This window comes from Heterodontus francisci, chromosome 7 (assembly GCF_036365525.1).
Source record: "Heterodontus francisci isolate sHetFra1 chromosome 7, sHetFra1.hap1, whole genome shotgun sequence".
Taxonomy (NCBI): domain Eukaryota; kingdom Metazoa; phylum Chordata; class Chondrichthyes; order Heterodontiformes; family Heterodontidae; genus Heterodontus; species Heterodontus francisci.
Genome location: NC_090377.1, coordinates 55293114 through 55320186, shown reverse-complemented (window position 1 = coordinate 55320186; position 27073 = coordinate 55293114). Strand labels below are relative to the sequence as shown.

Sequence of the window (27073 nt, the reverse complement as noted above, 5' to 3'; positions counted from 1 at the left end):
AGTAATTCATTGTATGTGTAAAAGTTGAAGATATTTCTAAGATACATGACAAGATGCTATATAAATTCAAGTGTCTCATTTTGATTTTCTCAGATGACTTGTCATTACCTCATAAGTAACTGCTATTAATTCAGATTTTTTAATCTGTTGGAATCAACATCCGCTAAGCCAACACAATCAAAATTAGCACTAGCATTCAGTGTTTCTATGGTATCTTTTCAAACAACGCAGACAAACCAAAATTGACCGCAGCAGAGGCTCTGCACAGTGTTGGGCATGTGTACTCTGCAAATATTATTTCTCATACTGGCAGTAAAGAACCACTTCTGACAGCAAGATTTCACTATCTTTACCAAATCTGTTACAAAACAAAAAAAAAGCAACATTTATTACAGTTCACTACAGCATTTAACCCGCTTACATCTTTCAGAAACAGAAACTCCTCAATTTGCCTGTCAAAACCTGTTCAGCAAAAAGCAAACATCTTGTCAATGGAGTGAGAATAGATCTGGCCTAAGTAAATTGGAATCAAAGATTGGCAGGCAAAACTGTAAATGAATAATGGTCTGTCTTTAAAGTGGAGATAGTTTGGGTCCAGTCCAGGCACATTCCCATGAGGGGGAAAGGTCGGACAAACAAATCCAGAGCTCCCTAGTTGACAATGGAGATAGAAAGTAAGATGAAGTAGAGGTTTGCAAAGGAATCCCGACACAAGCCCGAATTCCAGATCTAGAAGTCCGACCTGACCCGACCCGAACCCGACACGTCATCGGGACCTGTCGAGGTCGGATCGGGTGGCAAGCCTTTACATCAGTACATGGGTAAAGGCCCGCTACCTGAGCAGACGGCATGTGTCGGGCTCGGGTCGGGTCAGGCCTCCGGGTCCAGCATTCGGACTTGGGTAGGGTTTCCTTTGCACACCTCCAAGATGAAGCAGATAAAAGGGTACATTTGACAGATGTCAGGTGGATAATATAATTGAGAACCTGGCTAAAATATAGAAGGTTCAGAGGGGAAGTGAAAAAACAAACAAGAGAAGCAAAGAGAGAGTATGAGAAGAGAGCAGCAGCGAACATAAAAGGGAATCCAAAAGTCCTCTATCGGCATACAAACAGTAAAAGGACGGTAAAAGGAGGAGTGGGGCCAATTAGGGACCCAAAGAGAATTTATGCATGCAGGCAGGGTCATGGTTGAGCTATTAAATGAATACTTTGCATCTGTCTTTACCAAGGAAGAAGATGCTGCCCAATTCATGGTGAATGAGAAAGAGTTGAGACACTGGACAGATTAAAAATTGATAAAGGAGGTATTAGAAAGGCGGGCTGTACTTAAAATAGATAAGTCACCAGAACTGGATGAGATGCATCCAAGGATACCGAGGGAAGTCAGGGGGGAAATTACAGAAGCACTGGCCAAAATCTTCCAATCCTCCTTAGATACAGGGTGGTGCCAGAGGACTGGAGAATTGCAAATGTTATACCATTGTTCAAGAAACGCTGTAAGGTCGAGCCAAATAACTACAGTTCAGTCTGTTTAACTTCAGAGGTGGGAAAGCTTTTAGAAACGATAATTCAGGACAAAATTAATAGTCACTCGGACAAATATGGATTAATTAAGGAAATCCAGCATGGATTTGCTAAGGACAAATTGTTTAACTAACTTGCTTGAGTTTTTTGATGAGCTAATGTGGTTGATGTGGTGGACATGGATTTCCAATAGGCATTTAATAAAGTGCCACATAAGAGGTTTGTCAGCAAAGTTAGAGCCCATGGAATAAAAGAGGCAGTAGCAGTAGTGATACAAAATTGGCTGACTGACAAGAAATAGAGTAGTTGGAAATGGTTGTTTTTCAGACTGGAGGAAGATATATCTTGGGGTTTCCCAGGAGTCAGTGTTAGGATCTCTGCTTTTCTTGATCTATATTAATGACCTAGACTTGCATGTACAGGGCACAATTTCAAAATTTGTGAATGACAAAAACCTGGACGTATTGTCAACTGTGTGAAAGATAGTGATAAACTTCAAGAGGACATAGGCAAGCTGATAGAATGGGCAGACAAATGGCAGATGAGATTTCACACAGAAAAGTGTGAACTGATTCATTTTAGTAGGAAGAACAAAGAGAGGCAATATAAATTAAAGGGTACAATTCTAAAGCTGGCGCTGGAGCAGAGGACCGAGGAGTATATGTGCACAAATCATTGAAGGTTGCAGGGCAGGTTGAGATGGCTGTTAATAAAGCATACGGGATCCTGGCCTTTATAAATACAGGCATAGAGTACAAAAACAAGATAAAGCATTGTTCGGCCTTAACTGGAGTATTGTGTCCAGTTCTAGGCACCACAATTTAGGAAAGATGTTAAGGTATTAGAGAGAGTGCAGAAAATATTCACAAGAATGGTTGCAGGGATGAGGAACTTCAGTTACATGGATAGACTGGAGAAGCTGGGGTTGTTCCTTTGGAGAAGAGAAGATTAAGGGGAAATTTGATAGAGGTGTTCACAATCATGAGGAGTCTGGACAGAGTAGATAGGGAGAAACTTTTCCCATTGCCGAAAGGATCGAGAATAAAAGGACACCAATTTAAGGTGATTGGCAAAAGAAGCAATAGCGACATGAAGAAAAACTTTTTTTAAAACGCAGTGAGTGGTTAGGATTTGAATGCACTGCCTGAGTGTGTGCTGGAGGCAGATTCAATTGAGGTGTTCAAAAGAGAATTGGATAATATATGTAGAGAAAAATAAATTTGCAGGGCGATGGGGAAAAGCAGGGGAGTGGGACTAAATGAGTTGCTCTTGCAGAGAGCCAGCACAGATACAACAAGCTGAATGGCCTCCGTCTGTGCTGTAACCATTCTATAATTCTTCTTGGTCAGGCAGGTTCCAAACAGAAAGCGGTCAATCAATACCAGTATCAGGTACTCTCTTGAAAGTTCTACTGCAACAGAATCTCACTACCCCATTATGTCATCAATTCCAAACAATTAGCTTTATTTCTTTCTCACAGCAAGGTAATCAATATTAAGTTTCCAATACCTGAATGATCTTTGCAGTAAACACTCATTAGGAAGGAACACAGGTAAGCCATTCAGCCCCTCCAGCCTGTTCCACCATTCAATTAGATCATGGCTGATCTATAGCTGACCTTCATTTATCCACCTTTGCTCCACGTTAAATAATCTATCAAAATGGAGATGACTCAACTGCTTTTGATGAGATAGCCTGTAATATGGACTGTTTCCATTTAAGTGAAGTCACATTAGCAGAGATTTTGATCCAAAAAGCAGGTTTGAGAAGACATTTACAGGTTTTTAATAAAGCATTAAAGGAATCATGTTATATAAACAAAACTTATATTTGATCTGCTGCACAGATCGCTGTGTTTGTTTCACTTTTAAAAAGGGGATACAATTCCTTCAAAACTTTTGAATTATCAAAAACCCAGTACTGCAATACTAGCATTGAGAGTTACTGTCTTTTTGGAAGTGCCAAATTGGCTGGCTGAGCCCAAGTAAATGCAATGCTAACGTTGCCATTCATGACTGTCCCAATGATGAGGCCAGGACTTGAACCCTTGCTCGTGATACCCAAAGGATGAGAATCCCAGTGCCTTAGTCACTTATTAATGTGCTGGACTCAAGAACATTTTAAAAAGAATTTCCAGTGAAACTTTACACATTTTTATGTTGTGCTGAACTTTACAGACGCCCCAACGTTGGGGGTTGGGGCGGGGGGGGGGGGCAGGAAAATGCCTCCAGGAGAGGGCTACTACGCACTCCGACGCAGGGAGTGCCCGGCCTGATATTGCCAGCGGCAGCGAGGCCTCGTGGAGGACCCCCCGTCGCTTGGCTACGGGACCATCATTAGCATATTTAAATAAATTTAAATTAATTAATTAAGTACACTTATGTTCCCGCCATCTGTCCCGGTGCAATCTTCGTGCCACTGGCCGGCACTCCCACACCTTCGGATCTCTGTCCGGGGAACCGAGGCAGAACCCTGGTGAGGAGGGTGGAGGAGGAAGTTTCTCAGTGCGGAGGGGGGCAAAATCATATCATGTAGGTGTAGGGGATGGTGGGAAGGGTTACAGTATAAAGTTTATGCACTTTGGGGTGGGGAGGTGGTCAGGTGGATAAGGTAAGTGTTTTGGGGTTGGAGGAAGAGGACAAGTAATTAATTCTATGGTTATTGGGGAGGTGGGAGATGGGTAAGATACATTTATTTACATTTTTTGAATCAACGTATCTTTAAACATTTAACTTGAATGGCAGGTCTCGAAGCCCTTTAAAAGTGATGTCAGCGCCTGCGCATAGGAAGCTGACGCCATTGCTGGGGACGGACAGCCCGCCCCTTCCATGTCATCGGGGTGGGAGGGGAACAGTCTGCCCCAGCTATTTAAATGAGCTGCCACACTTAATATCGTGGCGGCTCCACAATGTGTAGCCTGCGCAGGTGAGATTTTGGCGGTGGGAGTATAAATTTTAGCCCATTGACAATTCAGCTAACAAAAAGTTGAAGTGCAATTTGAAGCTTACATTTTACTGTTTTAAAATACTCAAAGTAAATCAGGCAAACTTGCATACCAAATTGCTAGTCAGCAAAGTTGGGATATAAAAGCAGAAAGCATTCAATGAATATGTAATGGATACACTCGCATATGCATGCACACAATACTGCTAGAGAATAAAGAAACGTAAAAGGCTGCCTTTAACCATTTTACAAATAAATATGTATTTTAAAAAAACTTTTATAAACATAAAATGGATCCTTTTTTTTTTAAACACTATCATAACAATATAAATATTACCTTAAAAAGCCGAACCACTGTCACCCAGCATGTCCTGCTCTGCTCATCTTCTGCACAAAGCAACTTCAGGTCTCTGGTACCTCCTGATTTGTGACGCTGGAAGGTCACAGCAGAGTGGTTAGAATTAATGCATATCTTGACAATAATACCTGTTGGAATTTTTTTTAAATATTAAAAGTCTTCCAAATGAAACCCTGGTAATTATGACTGTTCCTTTTATCTCCTTCAATCGCATTTGTGTTCAGTTAACAGATACTTTAAACATACAACAGTAATCCCTACAGAAAAGTATTTTTCTGCAAATTGATGGATAAGCCGAGCCTGCAGTTAGCATTGTACCTGAAAACACAAATTACACAATGCAGAAGAAGCTAATCCTTTATCTTTTGTTCCAGTTTGGGGAAAAAGGATATACATGCCCAAAATACATGATAACTATTCGTAGTTGGATTTCCATTCAACAGAAAAGGTATACCTTTATACAGAATCCAAAATTTGTTGGAGCTCCATACATCTTCCTTCCTGATAATAGTGTGTAAACATTGCTTTCACTGAACTCAGCAACGAACTGTAAATGTCTTGGTTCCTGTGATTATGGCAGGAAAATAGTTGATTATTAATGTACAATTAAGAAATGAGTGAATTTTAAATGACAAGGAAATCTGTCCTGACATTGTCAAGATCCTGTAGTTTTTTTTCGGAATATGCGGTTTGCCTTTAAGGCTTGCAAGGGATCAGTATTGCTTTAAGAACCAGCAAGCCTCAGAGTTATAGGAAGGTGCATTTTTGTTGCCTTAGAAACAGCCATTTGGAAACTGTGATTCAAAGGGTGCATTCTCGTTACCAGAGAAACAGACACTGGGCGACAGTCTCATGCGATACATTTGTTACAATTCAGTTTTGAACTGGCTTGTAGTTGAAGACAGTTTGTTCTAACAGAACACACAGACAGAAGACACAGCTGTGATAACAACACCTGGAAAGAGAGTGCTCAACCATTTAAACTGAAGAGGATTTTAGTCTGTTTAATTATTATCTCTCAAAATTCTAAAAAAAAAGTCAAGCTAAAATAGAGATCTCTGGTAATTTAAATTGAAGAAAGGGAAGTTAGACTGTAACAATCTTTTATCCCTCAAAAACTCTAAAGTCAGATTGATTCTGTTGAAAGTATTTGCAAGTCGTTAATTGTTGAAATTCGCTGGAGAAGGACTTCAAACAACATTCTGTGAGGACTTCAAGCAACATTAGACTGTAAATTTGCAAGGACTCTATTTTTTTCAATTTTAAATGTTGTTTCTATATTCATAGTGTTTAAGAATTTAGTTCTTCTAATTAAAGAGTTAATTTGTTGATTTAAAGACACCTGGTTTGGTTAGCCTCATTTGGAGGTTAACAGATGGTACAATTTGACTAGGTCTTTCTTTAATTTGGAATGTGTTAAATGATGTTAGGCAATCTGTGGAGCGATGGGATTGAATGATCAGTGCGTTTCTCCCACCACAATCAGAATCGTATATTTTGATTGGGGGCTTTGACTGAAACTGTCGGTCAGAACAAGAGTTAATGTATTCCTTTTAACCTGCAGCCAATGATCAGAGCCATTAAATAGTAGGTACTGGTGAAAAAGTAATCACACTTAACAAGATGCAAAAAGCTTACTGAATTGCTCAAAATAGGAAGCGTGCCAAATATGTTGTAAGTGACACCTTTGTAATTGCTTTCTATGGTGAAGGAAGATTCTTATTTTTAATGGCTTGGTACAGATGGTTGCCTATCATAAGTGTGGGCAGCATAAGTAGCGAGGACTGAATGTAAAATGTTGAGGAATGCATATTTTCTAACCAGGAGGATATTATTTCTCTCTCTTTCTCTCGTATTCCATTCATACAATGTTTGAAGTAATATATGGTACTGGTAATTATAGTTTGAAAAAGTCAGCTTTAATTTCTGATGGAGTGACAGCAAATTTTACATACATTATTTGCTGGGACTCAAATTGAGGTCAATCAATTTAAATATTGTGCAATGTTCTTGGTAATGAGTTACAGACATTCAAGACTACAAAATTGGGAGAACGTTATTTCAATATACAATTATTTAGTGGTTAAAGCACTGCAACTCAGAGGTAGATAATTTACAGCAAGTCATGAAATTGAATTCAATAACAGATACCAAGAAAGAAATGGGCAGCATTTTATCCTGGCAGCAGGGATCCTAGCAGTGAGCCGGGAGGGTGGGGGAGACTCTGCCTTGGCCTTCCGTCAGATCCCCGAAGCCATTTAATGGTGGGCAGCCAATTAACTTTAAGAGACGAACTCCCGCCTCCAGAGGTTGCCATCCAATCGGAAGGCCAGCAGCTCTGCAGTACCAGCAGCGCCACTGGAAAAGTGATGACTGCCAGTTCTGCAGGAGCCCTTCAGCACCAAAGACCAGAGGAGACTGCGGCACAGGTGAATGGGGTTGGAGTCGCGGCGTCATTTAGGCAGGCCCTGGTGACAGGGTGACGGAGGTGGTGGGGGGGGGGGGCGGAGATTGGTGAGGATGGGGCAGTGGTGGTCGCAACTGCTGCTGGGGGGACCCTCCAGGGCTCTGGATTACCCCTAAGGGAGGGACTTCACTGACTGTGCTAAGAGGGCGCCAGGCTTTACTTGCAGCATCTCCCCTCGGCGGCAGGCCCCTCCACCTTCCACAAAATTGAGGTGGAGATGGGAAAAGGCCCCTAAGTGGCCATTAATTGGCCACTTAAGAGCCTCAATTCGCCTGGGGCAGGAATGCCATCCTTCGCCTTCCCCATCGCAGACAAAGTGGCCCAGCAAAGTTGGGAACTGCGGCCCCTGCCATTTTGTTTGCCTCCTGCCTCCCTGCCCACCTCCAAGGGCAGAAGAAAATTCTGCCCAATGAGTGCGACTGAAAGAAAGGAAATGTACTACTCCTACCTGGCCTACGTGGAACACCAGTCCCAAGAGTTGACAGAATCTTATCCCCTCAAAAGGCTTAGCAAAATAATCAGGTGTAAAAATTGCTACACAAGAGGACAGCCCACCACATTCTCAGATCTACTAAGGATTTACTATTAAATGAGGACTTGAGAATGTCACAAAATTTTGAAATCAACTTTTCACATTTCTGTGCATGAAGACAAACTTTCTGGAGTTGCAAGATAGCAATGTAGACTTCTGGTCTTATGATTGGTACACAGGCAGATGGTTAAGTCACTGTGCCAATGTTTTTTTCTTAAATTGACATTTTATCAGCTTTCAATGTCTACTGATTGTCCTGTTATACATCCGCTTCCTGTGCCCCATTCTCATGTGGGAATGGAGTGCTTCCCCTTTTCCATTATTATTCCATTCAGCTTCCAGAAGCATTAAGACTTTCTTCATTTTAGTTTAGAGATACAGCACTGAAACAGGCCCTTCGGCCCACCGAGTCTGTGCCGAACATCAACCACCCATTTATACTAATCCTACACTAATCCCATATTCCTACCAAACATCCCCACCTGTCCCTATATTTCCCTACCACCTACCTATACTAGTGACAATTTATAATGGCCAATTTACCCATCAACCTGCAAGTCTTTTGGCTTGTGGGAGGAAACCGGAGCACCCGGAGAAAACCCACGCAGACACAGGGAGAACTTGCAAACTCCACACAGGCAGTACCCGGAATCGAACCCGGGTCCCTGGAGCTGTGAGGCTGCGGTGCTAACCACTGCGCCACTGTGCCGCCCTATCATTGTGATGTTATGTAATGCACAATGAGCTACAATTATTCTGCAGAGTCTCGCTGGGCTGCATTGCCATCGCCCACCAAAATGAAAGATACTTGAGTGAGACTTGACAATGTCTACAGCCTGCTTTCACATTTCTTGTAGTGGCATATGCCTCATTTTATCTGTTCTCTTGCTCTGATTGCAAAATCCTTACCGGTGCCATAATTAATGACTGCAGGAGATAGCCCTGATAACCAGCCAACAGAAGGCAACATGAAGGCTGATATGGTAGATTGTTGCATGATTGAAACATTATAGCAGTTTGTTTGGTATTGAGCATTCAGGTACAGGATAAAAGATTAGCATTACATACTAGCTGCATAATCAATAGAACAAAAGCCTTTCCAGTTCATGGAGAGGTTCAAGTTAACAAAGCAGAGCTGGCATGGATTTATAAAAAAAGCAAATGTTTGGATGAAAGGTCACAGACGTGAAATGTTGACACGGTTTCTCGTCCACAGATGCTGCCTGATCTGCTGACTATTTCCAGCACTTTGTTTTTATTTTGGGTTTGTAAAAGGCAGATTGTGCTATGCTAATCTAATTGAATTTTTTTTGATGAAGTAACAGTGAAGGTTTTGACTTTTTGTTTTTGGTTTTTCAGTAGATTTGTTGGGAATTTAGAATAGTGGGAATGGAGGTTAAGGCAGTTGTATGTTCCTCCTGCAGAATGTGGGAGGTAAGGGTCGCCAAGAGTGTCCCTGCTGACTGCATCTGTGGGAAGTGCACCCAACTCCAGCTCCTCGAGAACCGCGTTAGGGAACTGGAGCTGGAGCTGGATGAACTTCGGATCATTCGGGAGGCGGAGGGGGTTATTGAGAGGAGTTATGGGGAGGTAGTCACACCTCAGGTAAAAGAAGTAGGTAGATGGGTTACCGTCAGGGGAAGGAGAGGGAACCAGCAGGCAGTGCAGGGATCCCCTGTGGCCGTTTCCCTCAACAACAGGTATACCGTTTTGGATACTGTTGCGGGGGACGACTTACCAGGGGTAAGCAATGGGGTACAGGTATCTGGCACAGAGTCTGTCCCTGTTGCTCAGAAGGGAAGGGGGAAGAGGAGCAGAACATTAGTCATTGGGGACTCCATAGTTAGGGGAACAGATAGGAGGTTCTGTGGGAACGAGAGAGACTCACGGTTGGTATGTTGCCTCCCAGGTGCCAGGGTTCGTGATGTCTCGGATCGTGTTTTTGGGATCCTTAAGGGGGAGGGGGAGCAGCCCCAAGTTGTGGTCCACATAGGCACCAACGACATAGGTAGGAAGAGAGATGGGGATTTAAGACAGAAATTCAGGGAGCTAGGGTGGAAGCTCAGAGCGAGAACAAACAGAGTTGTTATCTCTGGGTTGTTGCCCGTGCCACGTGATAGCGAAGCGAGGAATAGGGAGAGAGAGGAGTTGAACACGTGGCTGCAGGGATGGTGCAGGAGGGAGGGTTTTGGTTTCCTGGATAATTGGGGCTCTTTCTGGGGTAGGTGGAACCTCTACAAACAGGATGGTCTTCACCTGAACCAGAGGGGTACCAATATCCTGGGGGGGAGATTTGCTAGTGCTCTTCGGGGGGGTTTAAACTAATTCAGCAGGGGAATGGGAACCTAAATTGTAGTGCCAGTGTACAGGATGTTGAGAGTAGTGAGGTCAGGGATATGGTTACAAGGACGCAAGAGGGCACTGGCAAGCAAGAACCTGGTTTAAAGTGTGTCTACTTCAACGCCAGGAGCATCCGGAATAAGGTGGGTGAGCTTGCAGCATGGGTTGGTACTTGGGATCTCGATGTAGTGGCCATTTCGGAGACATGGGTAGAGCAGGGGCAGGAATGGATGTTGCAGATTCCGGGATTTAGATGTTTCAGTAAGAACAAAGAAGATGGTAAAAGAGGGGGGGGGGGTGTGGCATTGTTAATCAAGGAGAGTATTACAGCGACAGAAAGGACGTTTGAGGACTCGTCTACTGAGGTAGTATGGGCCGAGGTTAGAAACAGGAGAGGTGAGGTTACCCTGTTGGGAGTCTTTTATAGACCTCCCAATAGTTCCAGAGATGTAGAGGAAAGGATAGCGAAGATGATTCTCGACAGGGGCGAGAGTAACAGGGTAGTTGTTATGGGGGACTTTAACTTTCCAAATATCGACTGGAAATACTATAGTTCGAGTACTTTAGATGGGTCAGTTTTTGTCCAGTGTGTGCAGGAGGGTTTTCTGACACAGTATGTGGACAGGCCAACCAGGGGCGATGCCACATTGGATTTGGTACTGGGAAATGAACCCGGCCAGGTGTTAGATTTAGATGTAGGTGAGCACTTTGGTGATAGTGATCACAATTCGGTTAGGTTTACCTTAGCGATGGGCAGGGACAGGTATATACCGCAGGGCAAGAATTATAGCTGGGGGAAAGGAAATTATGATGCGATTAGGCAAGATTTAGGATGCGTAGGATGGGGAAAGAAACTGCAGGGGATGGGAACAATCGAAATGTGGAGCTTATTCAAGGAGCAGCTACTGTGTGTCCTTGATAAGTATGTACCTGTGAGGCAGGGAGGAAGTTGTCGAGCGAGGGAGCCGTGGTTTACTAAAGAAGTTGAAGCGCTTGTCAAGAGGAAGAAGAAGGCTTATGTTAGGATGAGATGTGAAGGCTCAGTTAGGGCGCTTGAGAGCTACAAGCTAGCCAGGAAGGATCTAAAGGGAGAGCTAAGGAGAGCAAGGACAGGACACGAGAAGTCATTGGCGGATAGGATCAGGGAAAACCCTAAGGCTTTCTATAGGTATATCAGGAATAAAAGAATGACTAGAGTTAGATTAGGGCCAATCAAGGATAGTAGTGGGAAGTTGTGTGTGGAATCAGAGGAGATAGGGGAAGTGTTAAATGAATATTTTGCGTCAGTATTTACAGTAGAGAAAGAAAATGTTGTTGAGAATACTGAGATTCAGGCTACTAGGCTAGATGGGATTGAGGTTCACAAGGAGGAGGTGTTAGCAATTTTGGAAAGTGTGAAAATAGATAAGTCCCCTGGGCCAGATGGGATTTATCCTAGGATTCTCTGGGAAGCTAGGGAGGAGATTGCAGAGCCTTTGTCCTTGATCTTTATGTCGTCATTGTCAACAGGAATAGTGCCGGAAGACTGGAGGATAGCAAATGTTGTCCCCTTGTTCAAGAAGGGGAGTAGAGACAGCCCTGGTAATTATAGACCTGTGAGCCTTACTTCGGTCGTGGGTAAAATGTTGGAAAAGGTTATAAGAGACAGGATTTATAATCATCTTGAAAAGAATAAGTTCATTAGAGATAGTCAGCACGGCTTTGTGACGGGTAGGTCGTACCTCACAAACCTTATTGAGTTTTTCGAGAAGGTGACCAAACAGGTGGATGAGGGTAAAGCAGTGGATGTGGTGTATATGGATTTCAGTAAGGCGTTTGATAAGGTTCCCCACGGTAGGCTATTGCAGAAAATACGGAAGTATGGGGTTGAAGGTGATTTAGAGCTTTGGATCAGAAATTGACTAGCTGAAAGAAGACAGAGGGTGGTGGTTGGTGGCAAATGTTCATCCTGGAGTTTAGTTACTAGTGGTGTATCGCAAGGATCTGTTTTGGGGCCACTGCTGTTTGTCATTTTTATAAATGACCTGGAAGAGGGTGTAGAAGGGTGGGTTAGTAAATTTGCAGATGACACTAAGGTCGGTGGAGTTGTGGATCGTGCCGAAGGATGTTGTAGGGTACAGAGGGACATAGATAGGCTGCAGAGCTGGGCTGAGAGATGGCAAATGGAGTTTAATGCGGAAAAGTGTGAGGTGATTCACTTTGGAAGGAGTAACAGGAATGCAGAGTACTGGGCTAATGGGAAGATTCTTGGTAGTGTAGATGAACAGAGAGATCTTGGTGTCCAGGTGCATAAATCCCTGAAGGTTGCTACCCAGGTTAATAGGGCTGTTAAGAAGGCATATGGTGTGTTAGCTTTTATTAGTAGGGGGATCGAGTTTCGGAGCCACGAGGTCATGCTGCAGCTGTACAAAACTCTGGTGAGACCGCACCTGGAGTATTGCGTGCAGTTCTGGTCACCGCATTATAGGAAGGATGTGGAAGCTATGGAAAGGGTGCAGAGGAGATTTACTAGGATGTTGCCTGGTATGGAGGGAAGGCTGGGGGACTTGAGGTTGTTTTCGTTGGAGAGAAGGAGGAGGAGAGGTGACTTAATAGAGACATATAAGATAATCAGAGGGTTAGATAGGGTGGATAGTGAGCGTCTTTTTCCTCGGATGGTGATGGCAAACACGAGGGGACATAGCTTCAAGTTGAGGGGTGATAGATATAGGACAGATGTGAGAGGTAGTTTCTTTACTCAGAGAGTAGTAAGGGCGTGGAACGCCCTGCCTGCAGCAGTAGTAGATTCGCCAACTTTAAGGGCATTTAAGTGGTCATTAGATAGACATATGGATGAAAATGGAATAGTGTAGGTCAGATGGTTTCACAGGTCGGTGCAACATCGAGGGCCGAAGGGCCTGTACTGCGCTGTAATGTTCTAATTCTAATTCTAAGTTGATTAGGATAATGCAGTTTATGTGGTGTAGATGGACTTCCAAAAGGCGATTGATAAAGTGCCACATAATAGGCTTGTCAGCAAAGTTGAAGCCATAGAATATGAAGGAACAGTGGCAGCATGGATACGAAGTTGGCTGAGTGACAGGAAACAGAGCGTAGTGGTGCACATTTGATTTTCAGAATGGAGGATGGTGTTCCCAGGGTTCAGAATTAGGACCACTGCTTTTCCTGATCTATATTAATGACCTAGATTTGGATGTGCAGGGCACAATATCAAAATTTGCAGATGATACAAAACTTGAAATATTGTGAACTGTGTGGAGGATAGTGATAGACTTCAAAAGGATATAGACAGGCTGGTGGGATGGGTGGACAACAGGCAGATGAAAATTAATGCAGCGAAGTTTGAAGTGATACATTTTGGTAGGAAAAACGAGGAAAGGCAATATAAAGTGAAGGATACAATTCAAAAGTGGGTACAGAAGCAGAGGGAGCTTGGGGTACATATGCACAAATCAATGAAGGTGGCAGGGCAGGTTGTGAAAGCTGTGAATAAGGCCTACGGGATCCTGGGCTTTATAAATAGAGGCATCGAGATCAAAAGCAAACAAGTTATTATGAACCTTTATAAAACACTGATTTGGATTCAACTGGAGTATTGTGCCCAATTCTGGGCACCACACTTTAGGAAGAATGTGTAGGCTTTGGAGATGGTGCAGAAAATATTTGTGGGAATGGTTCTGGGGATGAGAAACTTCAGTTGCTTGAACAGACTGGTAAAGCTGCCTGTTCTTCTTAGAGAAGATATTTGATACAGGTGTTCAAATTCACCTGAGGGGTGTGGACAGAGTAGACAGGGAGAAGCTGTTTGCACAGAATCACAGAATTGTTATAGTGCAGAAGGAGGCCATTCAGCCCATCGTGTCTGCACCGGGTCTCCGAAAGAGCAATTCACTCAGTTCAATTCCCCTGCCTTCTCCCTGTAACCCTGCCCATTCTTCCTTTTCAGAAAAAAGTCTAATTCTGTTTTGAATTCTTTAATTGAACCTGCCTCCACCACACTCTCAGGCAGTGCATTCCAGACCCGAAGCACTCTGCGTGAAAAAAATTTTGCTCATGTCACTTTTGTTTCTCTTACCAAATACTTTAAATCTGTGCCCTCTCTTTCTCGATCCTTTCATGAGTGGGAACAGTTTATCTACTCTGTCCAGACCCCACATGATTTTGAATACCTTTATCAAATCACCTCTCAGCCTTTTCTTCTCCAAGGAAAACACTCCTAACTTCTCCAATCTATCTTCATAACTGAAGTTCTTCATCCCTGGAACCATTCTCATGAATCTTTTCTGTACTCGCTCCAATACCCTCACGTCTTTCCTAAAGTGCGGCACCCAGAACTGGCACTATACTCCAGCTGAGGCCGAACTAGTGTCTTATACAAGTTCAACATAACCTCCTTGCTCTTGTACTCTATGCCCCTATTAATAAAGCCCAGGATACTGTATGCTTTATTAACTGCTCTCTCAACCTGTCCTTCCACTGTCAGTGACTTATGAACATATACACCCAGGTCCCTCTGCTCCTGCACTCCCTTTAGAATTGCACCCTTTACTTTATATTGTCTCTCCATGTTCTTCCTACAAAATTGAATCACTTTGCATTTCTCTGCATTGAATTTCATCTGCCACCTGTCTGCCCATTGCACCAACTTGTCTATGTCCTTCTGGAGTTCCACACCATCCTCCTCACAGTTCACAATGCTTCCAAGTTTCGTCTCATTTGCAAACTTTGAAATTGTGCCCTGTAAACTAAGGTCTAGGTCATTAAAAAATATCAGGAAAAGCAAGGGTCCCAACACTGACCCCTGGGGAACTCCACTACAAACCTTCCTCCAGCCCAAAAAACATCCATTAACCACTACTTTCTGTTTCCTGTCACTCAGCCAATTCCATATACTTGTTGCTACCGTCCCTTTTATTCCATGAGCTATAGGTTTGCTCACAAGTCTGTTGTGTGGCACTGTACCAAACACCTTTTGAAAGTCCATGTGCACCATATCAACTGCATTGCCCTCATCAACCCTCTCTGTTACCTCCTCAAAAAACTCCAACAAGTTTGTTAAATATGATTTTCCCTTAAGAAATCCATGCTGGCTTTCCGTAATTAACCCGCATTTGTCCATGTGACTATTAATTTTGTCCTGAATTATTTTTTCTAGAAGTTTATCCACCACCAAAGCAAAACTAACTAGCCTGTAGTTGCTGGGCTGATCTTTACACCCTTTTATGAACAAAGGTGTAACGTTTGCAATTCTCCAGTCCTCTGGCACCACCCTGGAATCCAAGAAAGACTGAAAAATTGATGGCCAGTGCCTCCACAATTTCCACTCTCACTTCCCTCAGTATCCTTGGATGCATCTCATCCAGTCCTGGTGCTTTATCCACTTTAAGTACAGACAGCCTATCTAATGCATCCCCTTTATCAATTTCAAATCCTTCCAGTGTATTAATTACCTCCTCTTTCACTGTGTCCGGGGTAGCATCTTCTTCCTTGGTAAAGACAGATGCAAAGTTTTCATTTAATACCTCAGCTATGCCCGCTGCCTCCATGTGTAAATCCCCTTTATGGTCCCTAATTGGTCCCACTCCTCCTTTTACCAACATTATACTATTTATATGCCTATAGAAAACTTTGAGATTTCTTTTAATGCTAGCTGCCAGTCTCTTTTCATGCATTCTTTGCTTCTCTTATTTGCTTTTTCACTTCCCCTCTGGACCTTCTATATTCAGCCTGATTCTCAACAGTATTTTATATCTGGCACACATTTTCTTCTTTATCTTAATCTCTACCTCTTTTGTCATCCAGGGAGCTCTGGATTTTGTTTGCCCTACCTTTCCCCTTCGAGGGAACATACCTTGACTGTGCCCGCACTCTCTCTTCTTTGAAAGTAGCCCAATCCTCAGATATTGGTTTTCCTGCCAACTTTTGACTCAATTTATTCGCCCCAGTTCTGTTCTTACCCCACTGAAATTGGTTTTTGCCCAGTTAATTATTCTTACTCTGGATTGTTCTTTGTCCTTTTCTATAGTTAGCCTAAAGCTTAGGATACAATGATCACGGTCCCTTAAATGCTCTCCTACTGATACTTGATCCACTTCGCCCACCTCATTCCCAAGAACCAGGTCTAGCAGTGCCTCCTTTCTCGTTGGACTAGTAACAGACTGTTGTAGAAAATTTTCCTGAACACACTCTTGGAACTCTTGCCCCTCATTGCCCTTAACTCTACCACTATCCCAGTCTATGTTTGGATAATTAAAGCCCCCCCATTATAACTACCCGATACTTTTTGCACCTCTGTGTAATTTCCTTGCAAATTTGTTCCTCCATGTCCTTCCCACTAGCTGGTGGCCTATAGACAACACCGAGCAATGTAACTGCACTTTTTTTGTTCCTTACCTCTTGCCAAATTGATTCTGCCCTCGACCCCTCTGGAACATCCTTTTGCTCCAGCACTGCAATGCTTTCCCTAATCAATACCACCACCCCTCCCCCATTTTTCCCTTTTCTATCTTTCCTGAACATCTTGTATCCAGGAATATTTAGAGTCATAGTCGTACAGCATAGAAACAGGCCCTTTGGCCCACTGCGTCCATGTCTATCTATACTAATCCCATCTGCCTGCATTAATTCCATATCCCTCTATGCCTTTCTCATTCAAGTACCTGTCCAGATGCCTCTTAAATGTCGCTACTGTTCCTGCATCCACCACCTCCTCAGACAGCTCATTCCAGATACCCACTATTCTTTGTGTGAATAATTTACCCCTTTGATCCCCTTTAAACCTCCTCCCTCTCACCTTAAATCTATGCCCTCTAGTTTTAGTCACCCCTACCATGGGAAACAGACTCTGGCTATCTACCCTATCTATGCCTCTCATAATTTTATTTACCTCTATCATGTCCCCTCTCAGCCTCCTTTGCTCCAGCGAAAACAGACCCAGCCTATCCAATCTCTTTTTATAACTCAAGCCCTCCAAACCAGGCAACATCCTTGTGAATCTTTTCTGCACCCTCTCTAGCTTAAGCACATCTTTCCTGTGGTGCGGCGACCAGAACTGCACACAGTACTCCAAATGTGGCCTAACCAACGTAATGTACAACTGTAACATGACGTCCCAACTCTTGTACTCAATGCATCAGCTGATGAAGGCAAGCATGCCATACGCCTTCTTCACCACCCTGTCTACCAGTGTTGCCACTTTCAGGGAACTATGTACTTGCACCCCAAGGTCACTCTGCTCAACAACACTCCCCAGGGCCCTGCCATTCACTGTATATGTCCTGCCCTGGTTTAACTTCCCAAAATGCATCACTTCACTGTCTGCATTAAATTCCATTTGCCAATCCATTGCCCACTTTCCCAGTTGATCTATGTCCTGTTGTAACCTTCTTCACTGTCCACTATACCACCAATTTTGGTGTCATCTGCAAACTTACTAATCATGCTCCTTACATTCACATCCAAGTCATTAATATATATGACAAACAACAGAGGGCCCAGCACTGATCCCTACGGCACACCACTGGTCACTGGCCTCCAATCTGAAAAACAACCCTCCACGACCACCTCCCATCACCAAGCCAATTTTGTATCCAATTTGCTAGCTCACCCTGGATCCCATGTGTTTGAACCTTCTGGACCAACTTCCCATGCGGGACCTTGTCAAAGGCCTTGCTAAAGTCCATGTGGACAACGTCCATTGCCCTGCCCTCGTCAATCCTCTTGGTCACCTCCTCGAAAAACTCAATCAAATTCGTGAGACATGATTTCCCATGCACAAAACCATGCTGACTATCCCTAATCAGACCATGCCTTTCCAGATGCATATAAATCCTGTCTCTCAGAATCTCTTCCAATAACTTTCCCACCACTGATGTAAGGCTCACCGGTCTGTAGTTCCCTGGCTTATCCCTGCTGCCCTTCTTAAATAAAGGCAGAACATTAGCTATCGTCCAGTCTTCCAGGACCTCACCCGTGGCTAACGATGATACAAAAACCTTTGCCAGGACCCCAGCAATCTCCTCCCTTGCTTCCCATAGCATCCTAGGATCAGGCCCTGGGGATTTATCCACCTTAATGCGCTTCAAAACCTCCAACACCTCCTTTGTAATGTTGATATGCTCCAGGATATCGCTGTTCCCTCCCTTGAACTGACTAGCTTCCATGACCTTCTCCACGGTAAATACGGACAAGAAATATTCATTTAAGAACTCGCCCATTTTCTGTGGCTCCGCACAGAGATTGCCACACTGATCTTTAAGGGGACCTACTCTCTCCCTAGCTACCCTTTTACTCTTAATATACTTATAGAATCTTTTAGGATTCTCTTTTATCTTATCTGCGAGGGAAATCTCATGGCCCCTTTTTGCCTTCTTAAGTGTACTCCTACATCCCCTATACTCCGAGGGACTCGCTCGATCCCAGCTGCCTGTACCTGACATATGCCTCCTTCTTTGTCCTGACCAGACCCTCAATATCCCTCGTCAAACGAGGTTCCCTAAAGTTGCCAGCCTTGCCTTCCATCTAACAGGAACAGTCCGGCCCTGAACTCCTCCTATCTCACTTTTAAAAACCTCCCACTTGCCAGACGTCCCTTTACCTGTAAACAGCCTCTCCCATTCAACTTTTGAGAGTTCCTGTCTGATGCCATCGAAATTAGCCTTCCCCCAATTTAGGACTTCAACCTGAGGACCAGTCCATAACTATCTTGAAGGTAATAGAGTTATGGTCACCGGTCCCAAAGTGCACCCCCATTGACACATCAACCACCTGCCCATCCTCATTTCCTAAGAGGAGGTCGAGTGTAGCCCCTTCTCTAGTAGGGCTATCCACATACTGCTTCAGAAAACTATCCTGGACACATTTAAATTCTTCTCCATCAGATCCCTTAGCACCAAGGCAGTCCCAGTCAATATTAGGGAAGTTAAAATCACCTACTATTATAACCCTATAATTCCTACACCTATCTATGATTTCCCTACATATATGCTCCTCCACTTCTCTCTGACTATTGGGGGGCCTATAGTATAATCCCATCAAAGTGATCACCCCTTTCTTATTTCTAAATTCTACCCATATGGCCTCGCTGGACATTCCCCCCAGGATATCCTCTCTAAGTACTGCCGTGATGGCCTTCCTAATCAATAGTGCAACTCCCCCTCCTCTCTTACCTCCACCTCTGTCACGCCGGAAAGATCGGTACCCCGAAACATTGAGCTGCCAGTCCTTCCCATCCCTCAACCACGTTTCCGTAACAGCAACAATATCACAATCCCATGTACTGATCCATGCTCTGAGTTCATCTGCCTTACCTGTAAGGCTTCTTGCATTAAAGTAAATGCAGTTTAGCCTACCAGACCTTCCACGCTCCCTGTCCTGCTCCTGCCCGGCCTGTCTACTGGACTTGCTTGCTTTAACCTCTCCATTTGCCTCAACTATCTCATCTAAGAGACTACTATTTTGGGTCCCACTCCCCTGCAAGACTAGTTTAAACCCTCCCGAGTAGTGCTAGCAAACCTCCCCACAAGGATATTGGTCCCCCTCCAGTTTAGATGTAACCCGTCCTTCTTGTACAGGTCACCTCTGCAACAGAAGAGATCCCAATGATCCAAGTAGCTGAAGTCCTCCCGCCTACACCAGCTCTTCAGCCACGCATTCATTTGCCTAATCCTCCTATTCCTACCCTCACTAGCACGTGGCACAGGGAGTAATCCTGAGATTACAACCCTAAAGGTCCTGCTTTTTAACCTTCTGCCTAACTCCCTATATTCACTTTGCAGGACCTCATCTCTTTTCCTGCCTATGTTGTTAGTACCAATATGGAACATGACCTCTGGCTGCTCACCCTCCCCTTTCAGAATGTCCTGCAGCCGCTCCGAGACATTCTTGACCCTAGCACCAGGGAGGCAATATACCATCCTGGAGTCTCGTTTGTGGCCATCGAAACACCTATCTGCACCCCTTACAATAGAATCCCATATCACCATAGCTCTTCCAACCCTTTTCCTACCCTCCTGTGCAGCAGAGCCCTCCATGGTGCCACGAACTTGGCTGTTGCTGCTTTCCCCTGGGAGGTCATCCTCCCCAACAGTATCCAAAGTGGTATATCTGTTTGAGAGGGTGATGGCCAACGGGGACTCCTGCACTACCTGTCTGCGCCTACTACTCCGTCTGGTGGTCACCCATCTCTTTTCAGCCTGTGCAGCCATTACCTGCGGTGTGACCACCTCACTAAACGTGCTATCCACGATGTCCTCGGCATCGCGGATGCTCCACAGTGAATCCACCCGCAGCTCCAGCTCCGTAATGCATGTAGTCAGTAGCTGCAGATGGATAAACTTCATGCACACATGGTCGTCAGGGACACTGGAAGCGTCCCTGATTTCCCACATTGTGCAGGAGGAGCATATCACGAGGCTGAGCTCTCCTGCCATGACTTACCCTCAGGTTAATTAGTTACTCCCTGAATTAAAAAATACTAATTATACTAGGGGCCTTGTTCTACCCACTTCAATCTAAAATTCTTTAAAAAAAACTTCAGTAGTACTCACCTTATCTCCAGAGGTTTTATTTTCAACAACAAAAAAAATTTACCCCTTATGTTTTAAGATATTCTAACAGCTGATACTCACCAACCAATCACCTTGCAGTTCTCCTGTGATGTCACTGTTGGCTTCCCCTTTCAAAACTCAGGCACGCTGCCGCTTTCTTTTTAAACACCGCTGTTCTCACTCAGTCTCCTTCTTTCCTGCTGTCGCTGCTCTTTTTAAACACCGCTGGCCTCGCTCAGTCTCCTTCTTTCCTGCTGTCGTTGCTCTTTTTAAACACCGCTGGTCTCAGTCTCGTTCTTTCCTGCTGCCGCTGCTCTTTTTAAGCACCGCTGGTCTCACTAACTCTCAGTCCCAGTCCTGCCCTTCTTTAAGCCAGGTCTCTGTTATAGCCACAATATCATATTTCCACATGGCAATCTGCACCTGTACCTCACCAATCTTATTAACCACACTCCATGCATTCACATACGTGCATATTAACCCGGATTCAGACTTTATTACTTTCTCCCTTACTCTGATTCCACCTGATAACTTACTATTCCCTACTCTCGTGCTATCGCTCTCCCCCAGTATTCTGTGCACCTTGGTATTCCTCGCTAATACTTGCTCCTGGTTCCCACACCCCTGACAAGTTACCAGTTTTACTTCACTCCAATCTGAGTTTCCCCCCCTCAGGTTCCCACCCACCTGCCAATCTAGTTTAAACCGTCCCCAACAGCACTCGCAAATCTCCGTGAGGATGTTAGTCCCAGTCCTGCTAAGATGCAACCCATCCATTTTGTACAGGTCCCACCTCTCCAGAACGGATCCCAATGCCTCAGAAATCTGATGTTCTCCCTCCTACACCAGTTCTCCAGCCACATGTTCAATCGCTCAATTCTCCTATTCCTCTACTCACTTGCACGTGGAACTGGGGGTAATCCTGAGATTAATGGTTTTGAGATCTTGCTTTTTAATCTCCTTCCTAGCTCCCTAAAATCTGCTTTTAGGACCTCATTCCCCTTCCTCCCTATGTCATTGGTGCTAATGTGGACCACAACCTCTGCTGTTCACCCTCCCCCAGAAGAATGTCCTGTAGTCGTTCTGTGACATCGCTGACCCTGGCACCAGGGAGGCAACACACCATTCTGGATTCATGTGTATGGCCCCAGAAATGCCTGTCTGTTCCCCTAACTAATGAATTCCCTGTCACTACTCTTCTACTTTTCTTCCTCCCCTCCTGTTCAGCTGAGCCACTTGTGGTGCCACAAACGTGGCTCTGACTGCACTCCTCTGAGGAAACACCACCCTCACTAGTATCCAAAATGGAAAACTAATTAGCAAGTGAGATCGTCTCGGGGACTCCTGCACTACCTTTCTGGTTCTCTTAGACTGCCTGGCAGTCACCCATTCCCTATCTGCCTGCATGCTTCTAATCTGCGGCATGGCCACCTCTCTAAACATGCTATCCACAAAGTTTTCTGCCTCGCGGATGCACCACAGTGACTCCAGCCGCCGCCAGAGTTCCGAAACCCAGAGCTCAAGCTTCTGCAGCCGGTGACACTTCCTGCAGATGTGTCTGTCTAGGACACATGGTGTGTCCATGACTTTCCACATGCCACAGGGTGTACATTCCACTCGGACAAGCTGCCCTGCCATACCTTAACTTTACAGACTATTTATTACAAGTAGAATAGCTTACCAGTTACTCACCAACCAGCTCCTTCCAATGCACTGAAGCAAGAACCAAATACTGGACCCTTCACCAAACTCGCCACTCATCAAACTAGTATCACAACACACACAGCTTGCAATCTGCATGCCATTTGCAGGCTGCACCCAGACCTCTGTATTTATACTTATTGAAGCTGAAACTGTAGCAACTAGATTGAACTGGTCAGCTACTTAACTAATCAGCTACCCTGCAGTAGACCCTGATAATCCCTGCCAAAGACTGGCAGAAACTTACCTTATTTTCTTAACCCTACTTTACCTCGAGGGTAAATCCCCATTAAACGCTATCTGCAGACCAGATTTTTAGAATGATAACAACACTTAAAACTCGACACTCACCAATCTCATATCTCCACATTCAGCTTGCAGTCTGCACTCTGGTCCCATTGGCGGAAGGGTAGAGAACCAGAGGACACTGATTTAAAATGATTGGCAAAAGAATCAGAGGTGACATAAAAAATTAGAGTGGTTAGGATCTGAAATGCTCGTCCCGAGAGTGTGATGGAGGCACATTCAATCGTGGCTTTCAAATGGGAATTGGATAATTATTTGAACAGAAAAAATTGCAGGACTATATGAAAAAGGCAGGGGATGGGACAAGCTGAGTTGGTCTTAGAGAGAGCTGGCACAGGCATGATGGGCCCAATGGCCTCCTTCTGTGCTGTAACCATTCTATGACTCTATGACTGCAACAAGACATAGATAGGCTAGCAGAATGCATTAAACTCCATCTGCCACTTGTCTACCAGAGCAGTGTGCAGTGATGCATTTTGGCAGAAGGCAGGAGGAGAGGCAATACACACTGGCACAGTTCTAAAGAGCGTGCTGGGTCAGAGGGACCTGGGGATTCATATGCATCGATCTTTGAAGGTAGCAGGTCAAATAGCAAATGACATGAGCTTCATAAATAGAGGCACAAGTACAAAAGCAGGGAAGTTATACTGAACCTTAATAAAAGCTCTGGTTAGGCCACAACTAGAGTATTGCATCCAGTTCTGGTCACCATACTTTAGGAAGGATGTGAGGATCCTTGAAAGGGTGTAGAGGAAATTTACTGGAATGGTTCAGGGATGAGGGATATTAGCTACAAGATTAGGTTGGAGAAGCTGTGGTTGTTCTCCTTGGAGCGAAGGAGATTGAGAGGATATTTGATAGAGATGTACTAAATTATAACAGGTTTAGATAAGGTTGACAAAGAAAAGCTGTCCCAATTAGCTAACTGTACAAGGTCTAGGGGAGAGAGATTATGGTTTTGGGCAAGAGATGCAGGAGGGATGTGAGAAAGACCTTTTTTTAAATGTAGCAAGTGGTAATGACCTGGAACTTGCTTCCTACAAGGCTGGTGGAAGCAGAGACAATGAATGATTTCAAAAGGAAATCGGATGGGCACTTAAGGGAAATAAACTTGCAGGGCTATGGGGATAGAGTGGGGAACAGGAATGACTGGATTGCTCAACAGAGAGCCAGCATGGACTCAGTGGGCAGCATGGCGTCCTTCTGTGCCATAATGATTGTATGACACTCCAATGCTAAACTGAGCAGGTTATCATATGGGGTACCATATACAAGCCATCAGTTGCTCCTTACACCAGTAGGAACTCAGCCAGTCTTTACAACTGCATAGTTGTCCATTTTTCTAGTTCTATGGGGAAGGAGATGAATTGCACAGTTCTTGATTCAATGACATATTGCTGTCTGAGAAATGTGACGAAAGGTCAACAGATGCTGCCTCGAAGAATCTAGTTGCAATGTCTTCAAATCAATAGTGACCTCAAATGGTACAGACAATACTGTTATCCTGGTAGGTGTACGGCTGTAGCTTTTTAGCCAGCAGCTGATATATCTCCCCAATAGGCTCAGCAAGAATCAATCTTCTGGAGACAGTAACATGCAGAAAAGTCTAAGTACAACCTGCTCAGTCTGTCAACCACGTAGATGTATATAGGAAACAAATGTCTTCCTTAACGTCTAATTCTACATAGTTAGAATCAGTTAGAATCTGTTTATTGTTCATCCTGAATCTAATAGTCAAATTTCATCTTCAACTTCAGATTGACTAGAGAACGACGTTCTAAATGTTCACATATAGCTTGGTTTCACTCTGAAGGGACATTATAAATTAAAGATCTGAGTAAGTGCAACAGTCAGTTACCACCTGGTGGCTCTGGTGACCAGTATTTCCAGCTTAAAATAATAAGGCAGTTATTATAGATGCTAAGATAATTATTTGTGAATCAAATAAATGCTGGGTAAAAGAAAAAACTTTATCATTCACATGAATAACAGAATTAAAAAAGCATTTTGCATTTCAAAGCATCTATTCTCCATGGTTCTAATAAGCCAAGTTCAATCATCTATCATGCAAATTTTCTAGTTTTTATTGAGGTTTTTCATTCCTGGTTGAAATTCCACTCAACAACAGGAATCTCCTTTTCAGGCGAGATTAACAAATATTAGAACATAAGAACTAGGAGCAGGAGTAGGCAACTCAGCCCCTTGAACCTGCTACGCCATTCAATACGATCATGGCTGATCCCATATCAGCCACAACTCCACTTTCCTGCCCATTCTCCATAACCCTTCAACCCATTACTAATTAAAAATCTGTCTATCCTCCTTAAATTTACTAAGTGTAAATTTACTTCCGGCATCCACCGCACTCTGGGGTAGTGAATTCCACAGGCTCACGACCCTTTGAGAGCAGTAATTTCTCCTCATCTCGGTTTTAAATCTGCTATCCCTTATCCTGAAACTATGACCTCTCGTTCTAGATTGCCCCACAAGAGGAAACATCCTCTCTACGTCTACTTTGTCAATCCCCTTAATCATCTTACATATCTCAATTAGATCTCCTCTCATTCTTCTAAACTCTAGAGAGTAAAAGGCCTAAACTGCTCAATCTCTCTTCATAAGACAAACCCTTCATCTCTGGAATCAATCTAGTGAACCTCCTCTGAACTGCCTCCAGTGCAACTACATCCCTCCTCAAGTAAGGGGACTAAAACTGTACGCAATACTCCAGGTGTGGTCTCACTAATGCCTTGTACAGTTGCAGCAACACTTCCCTACTTTTAGACTCTATTTCTTTAGCAATAAATGCCAAAATTCCATTTGCCTTCCTTATTACCTGCTATACCTGCATACTAGTTTTCAGTGAATCATGCACGAGGACACCCAGATCCCTCTGCACTGAAGCACTCTGAAGTTTCTCTCCATTTAGATAATAATTTGCCTTTCTATTCTTCCGACCAAAATGGATAACCTCACACTTATCCGCGTTAAACTCCATCTGCCAAATTTTGGTCCATTCACCTAACCTATCCATATCCATTTGTAAATTTCTTATTTCTTTATTGCAACTTACGATCCCATCTATTTTAGCGTCATCTGTACATTCGGCTATAGTACCTTCTATCCCTGCATCCAAGTCATTAATACAGATCGCAAATAGTTGGGGCCCGAGGACAGAACCCTGTAGCACCCCACTAGTTACATCTAGCCAACCAGAAAAAGACCCATTTATCCCGACTCTGTTTTCTGTTGGTTAGCCAATCCTCTATCCAAGCTAATAAATTGCCCCTAACCCATGTGATCTTACCTTTGTTGTACCCCTAAAGCAAGTATATACTTCCTGAAGCAAGAATTAAAAAAAACTTTACACAGTAATCCAGGTGTGGTCTCACCAACGGCCTATACAATTGCACCAAGACTACCTTACTTTTATTCTCCAGTTCCCTTGCAATGAAAGTCAATATACAATTTGCCTTCCTAATTGCCTGCTGCAGTTCCATGCTAACTTACTGTGATTGATGCACAAGGACACCCAAATCCCTCTGCATACCAACATTTATTGGTCTCATCTTTTTAAAATTATTCTACTTTTCTGTTGCATTAAATATTTCAGAACAGTCAATACTGATTACAAAAATAGTTTCCATTATTAATTTAGATCTATTATTTAGGCAGAAAAGTACTAAATCTGCAGTACTGCAATTTGTTAAACAATTTGTAACAAAAAAAAAATTGTAGCTCTACACCACACCTACTCAAAGCTTAGTTGATTCCTTCATAGAAACTTAGAAAATAGGAGCAGGAGTAGGCCATTTGGCCCTTTGAGCCTGCTCCACTATTCAATATGATCATGGCTGATCATCCAACTCAGTAGCATGTTCCAGCTTTCGCCCCATACCCTTTGATCCCTTTAGACCCAAGAGCTATATCTAATTCCTTTTTGAAAACATTCAATGTTTTGGCCTCTACTGCTTTCTGTGGTAGCGAATTCCACAGGCTCACAACTCTCTGAAGAAATTTCCCCTCATCTCAGTCCTGAAAGGTTTACAGGTTTGCCCCGTATCCTTAGACTATGACCCCTGGTTCTGGACTCCCCCACCATCGGGAACATCCTTCCTCAATCTACCTCTGAACTCCAGCGAATATAATCCTAACCGACTCAATCTCTCCTCATATGTCAGTCCTGCCATCCCAGGAATCAGTCTGGTAAACATTCGCTGCACTCCCTCTATAGCAAGAACATCCATCCTCAGATAAAGAGACCAAAACTGCACAAAATATTCCAGGTGTGGCCTCACCAAGGCCCTATATAATTGCAGCAAGACATCCCTGCTCCTTTACTCGAATCCTCTCGCT

General features: G+C 43.8%; 1 protein-coding gene across 11 annotated transcripts in view; it reads right to left on the bottom strand.

The window, feature by feature from the left end:
* Window positions 1-27073, bottom strand: part of grb14 (growth factor receptor-bound protein 14) — a 279490-nt gene that overhangs the window by 51006 nt on the left and 201411 nt on the right. For 9 of the 11 annotated variants that reach the window (XR_010975330.1, XR_010975331.1, XM_068035226.1 and 6 more), the window contains 2 exons: window positions 5282-5392; window positions 4807-4902 (listed from right to left, as the gene is read on the bottom strand). The exons of 1 other annotated variant lie outside the window; for it this stretch is intronic. Coding sequence is in view for 8 of the 10 variants with exons in the window: in XM_068035226.1 (XP_067891327.1) it covers window positions 4807-4902; window positions 5282-5392 (207 nt within the window). In the remaining 2 variants the exon portion in view is untranslated. The remainder of the gene's footprint in view (window positions 1-4806; window positions 4903-5281; window positions 5393-27073) is intronic. One more of the 11 variants, XM_068035232.1, reaches the window with a different exon arrangement.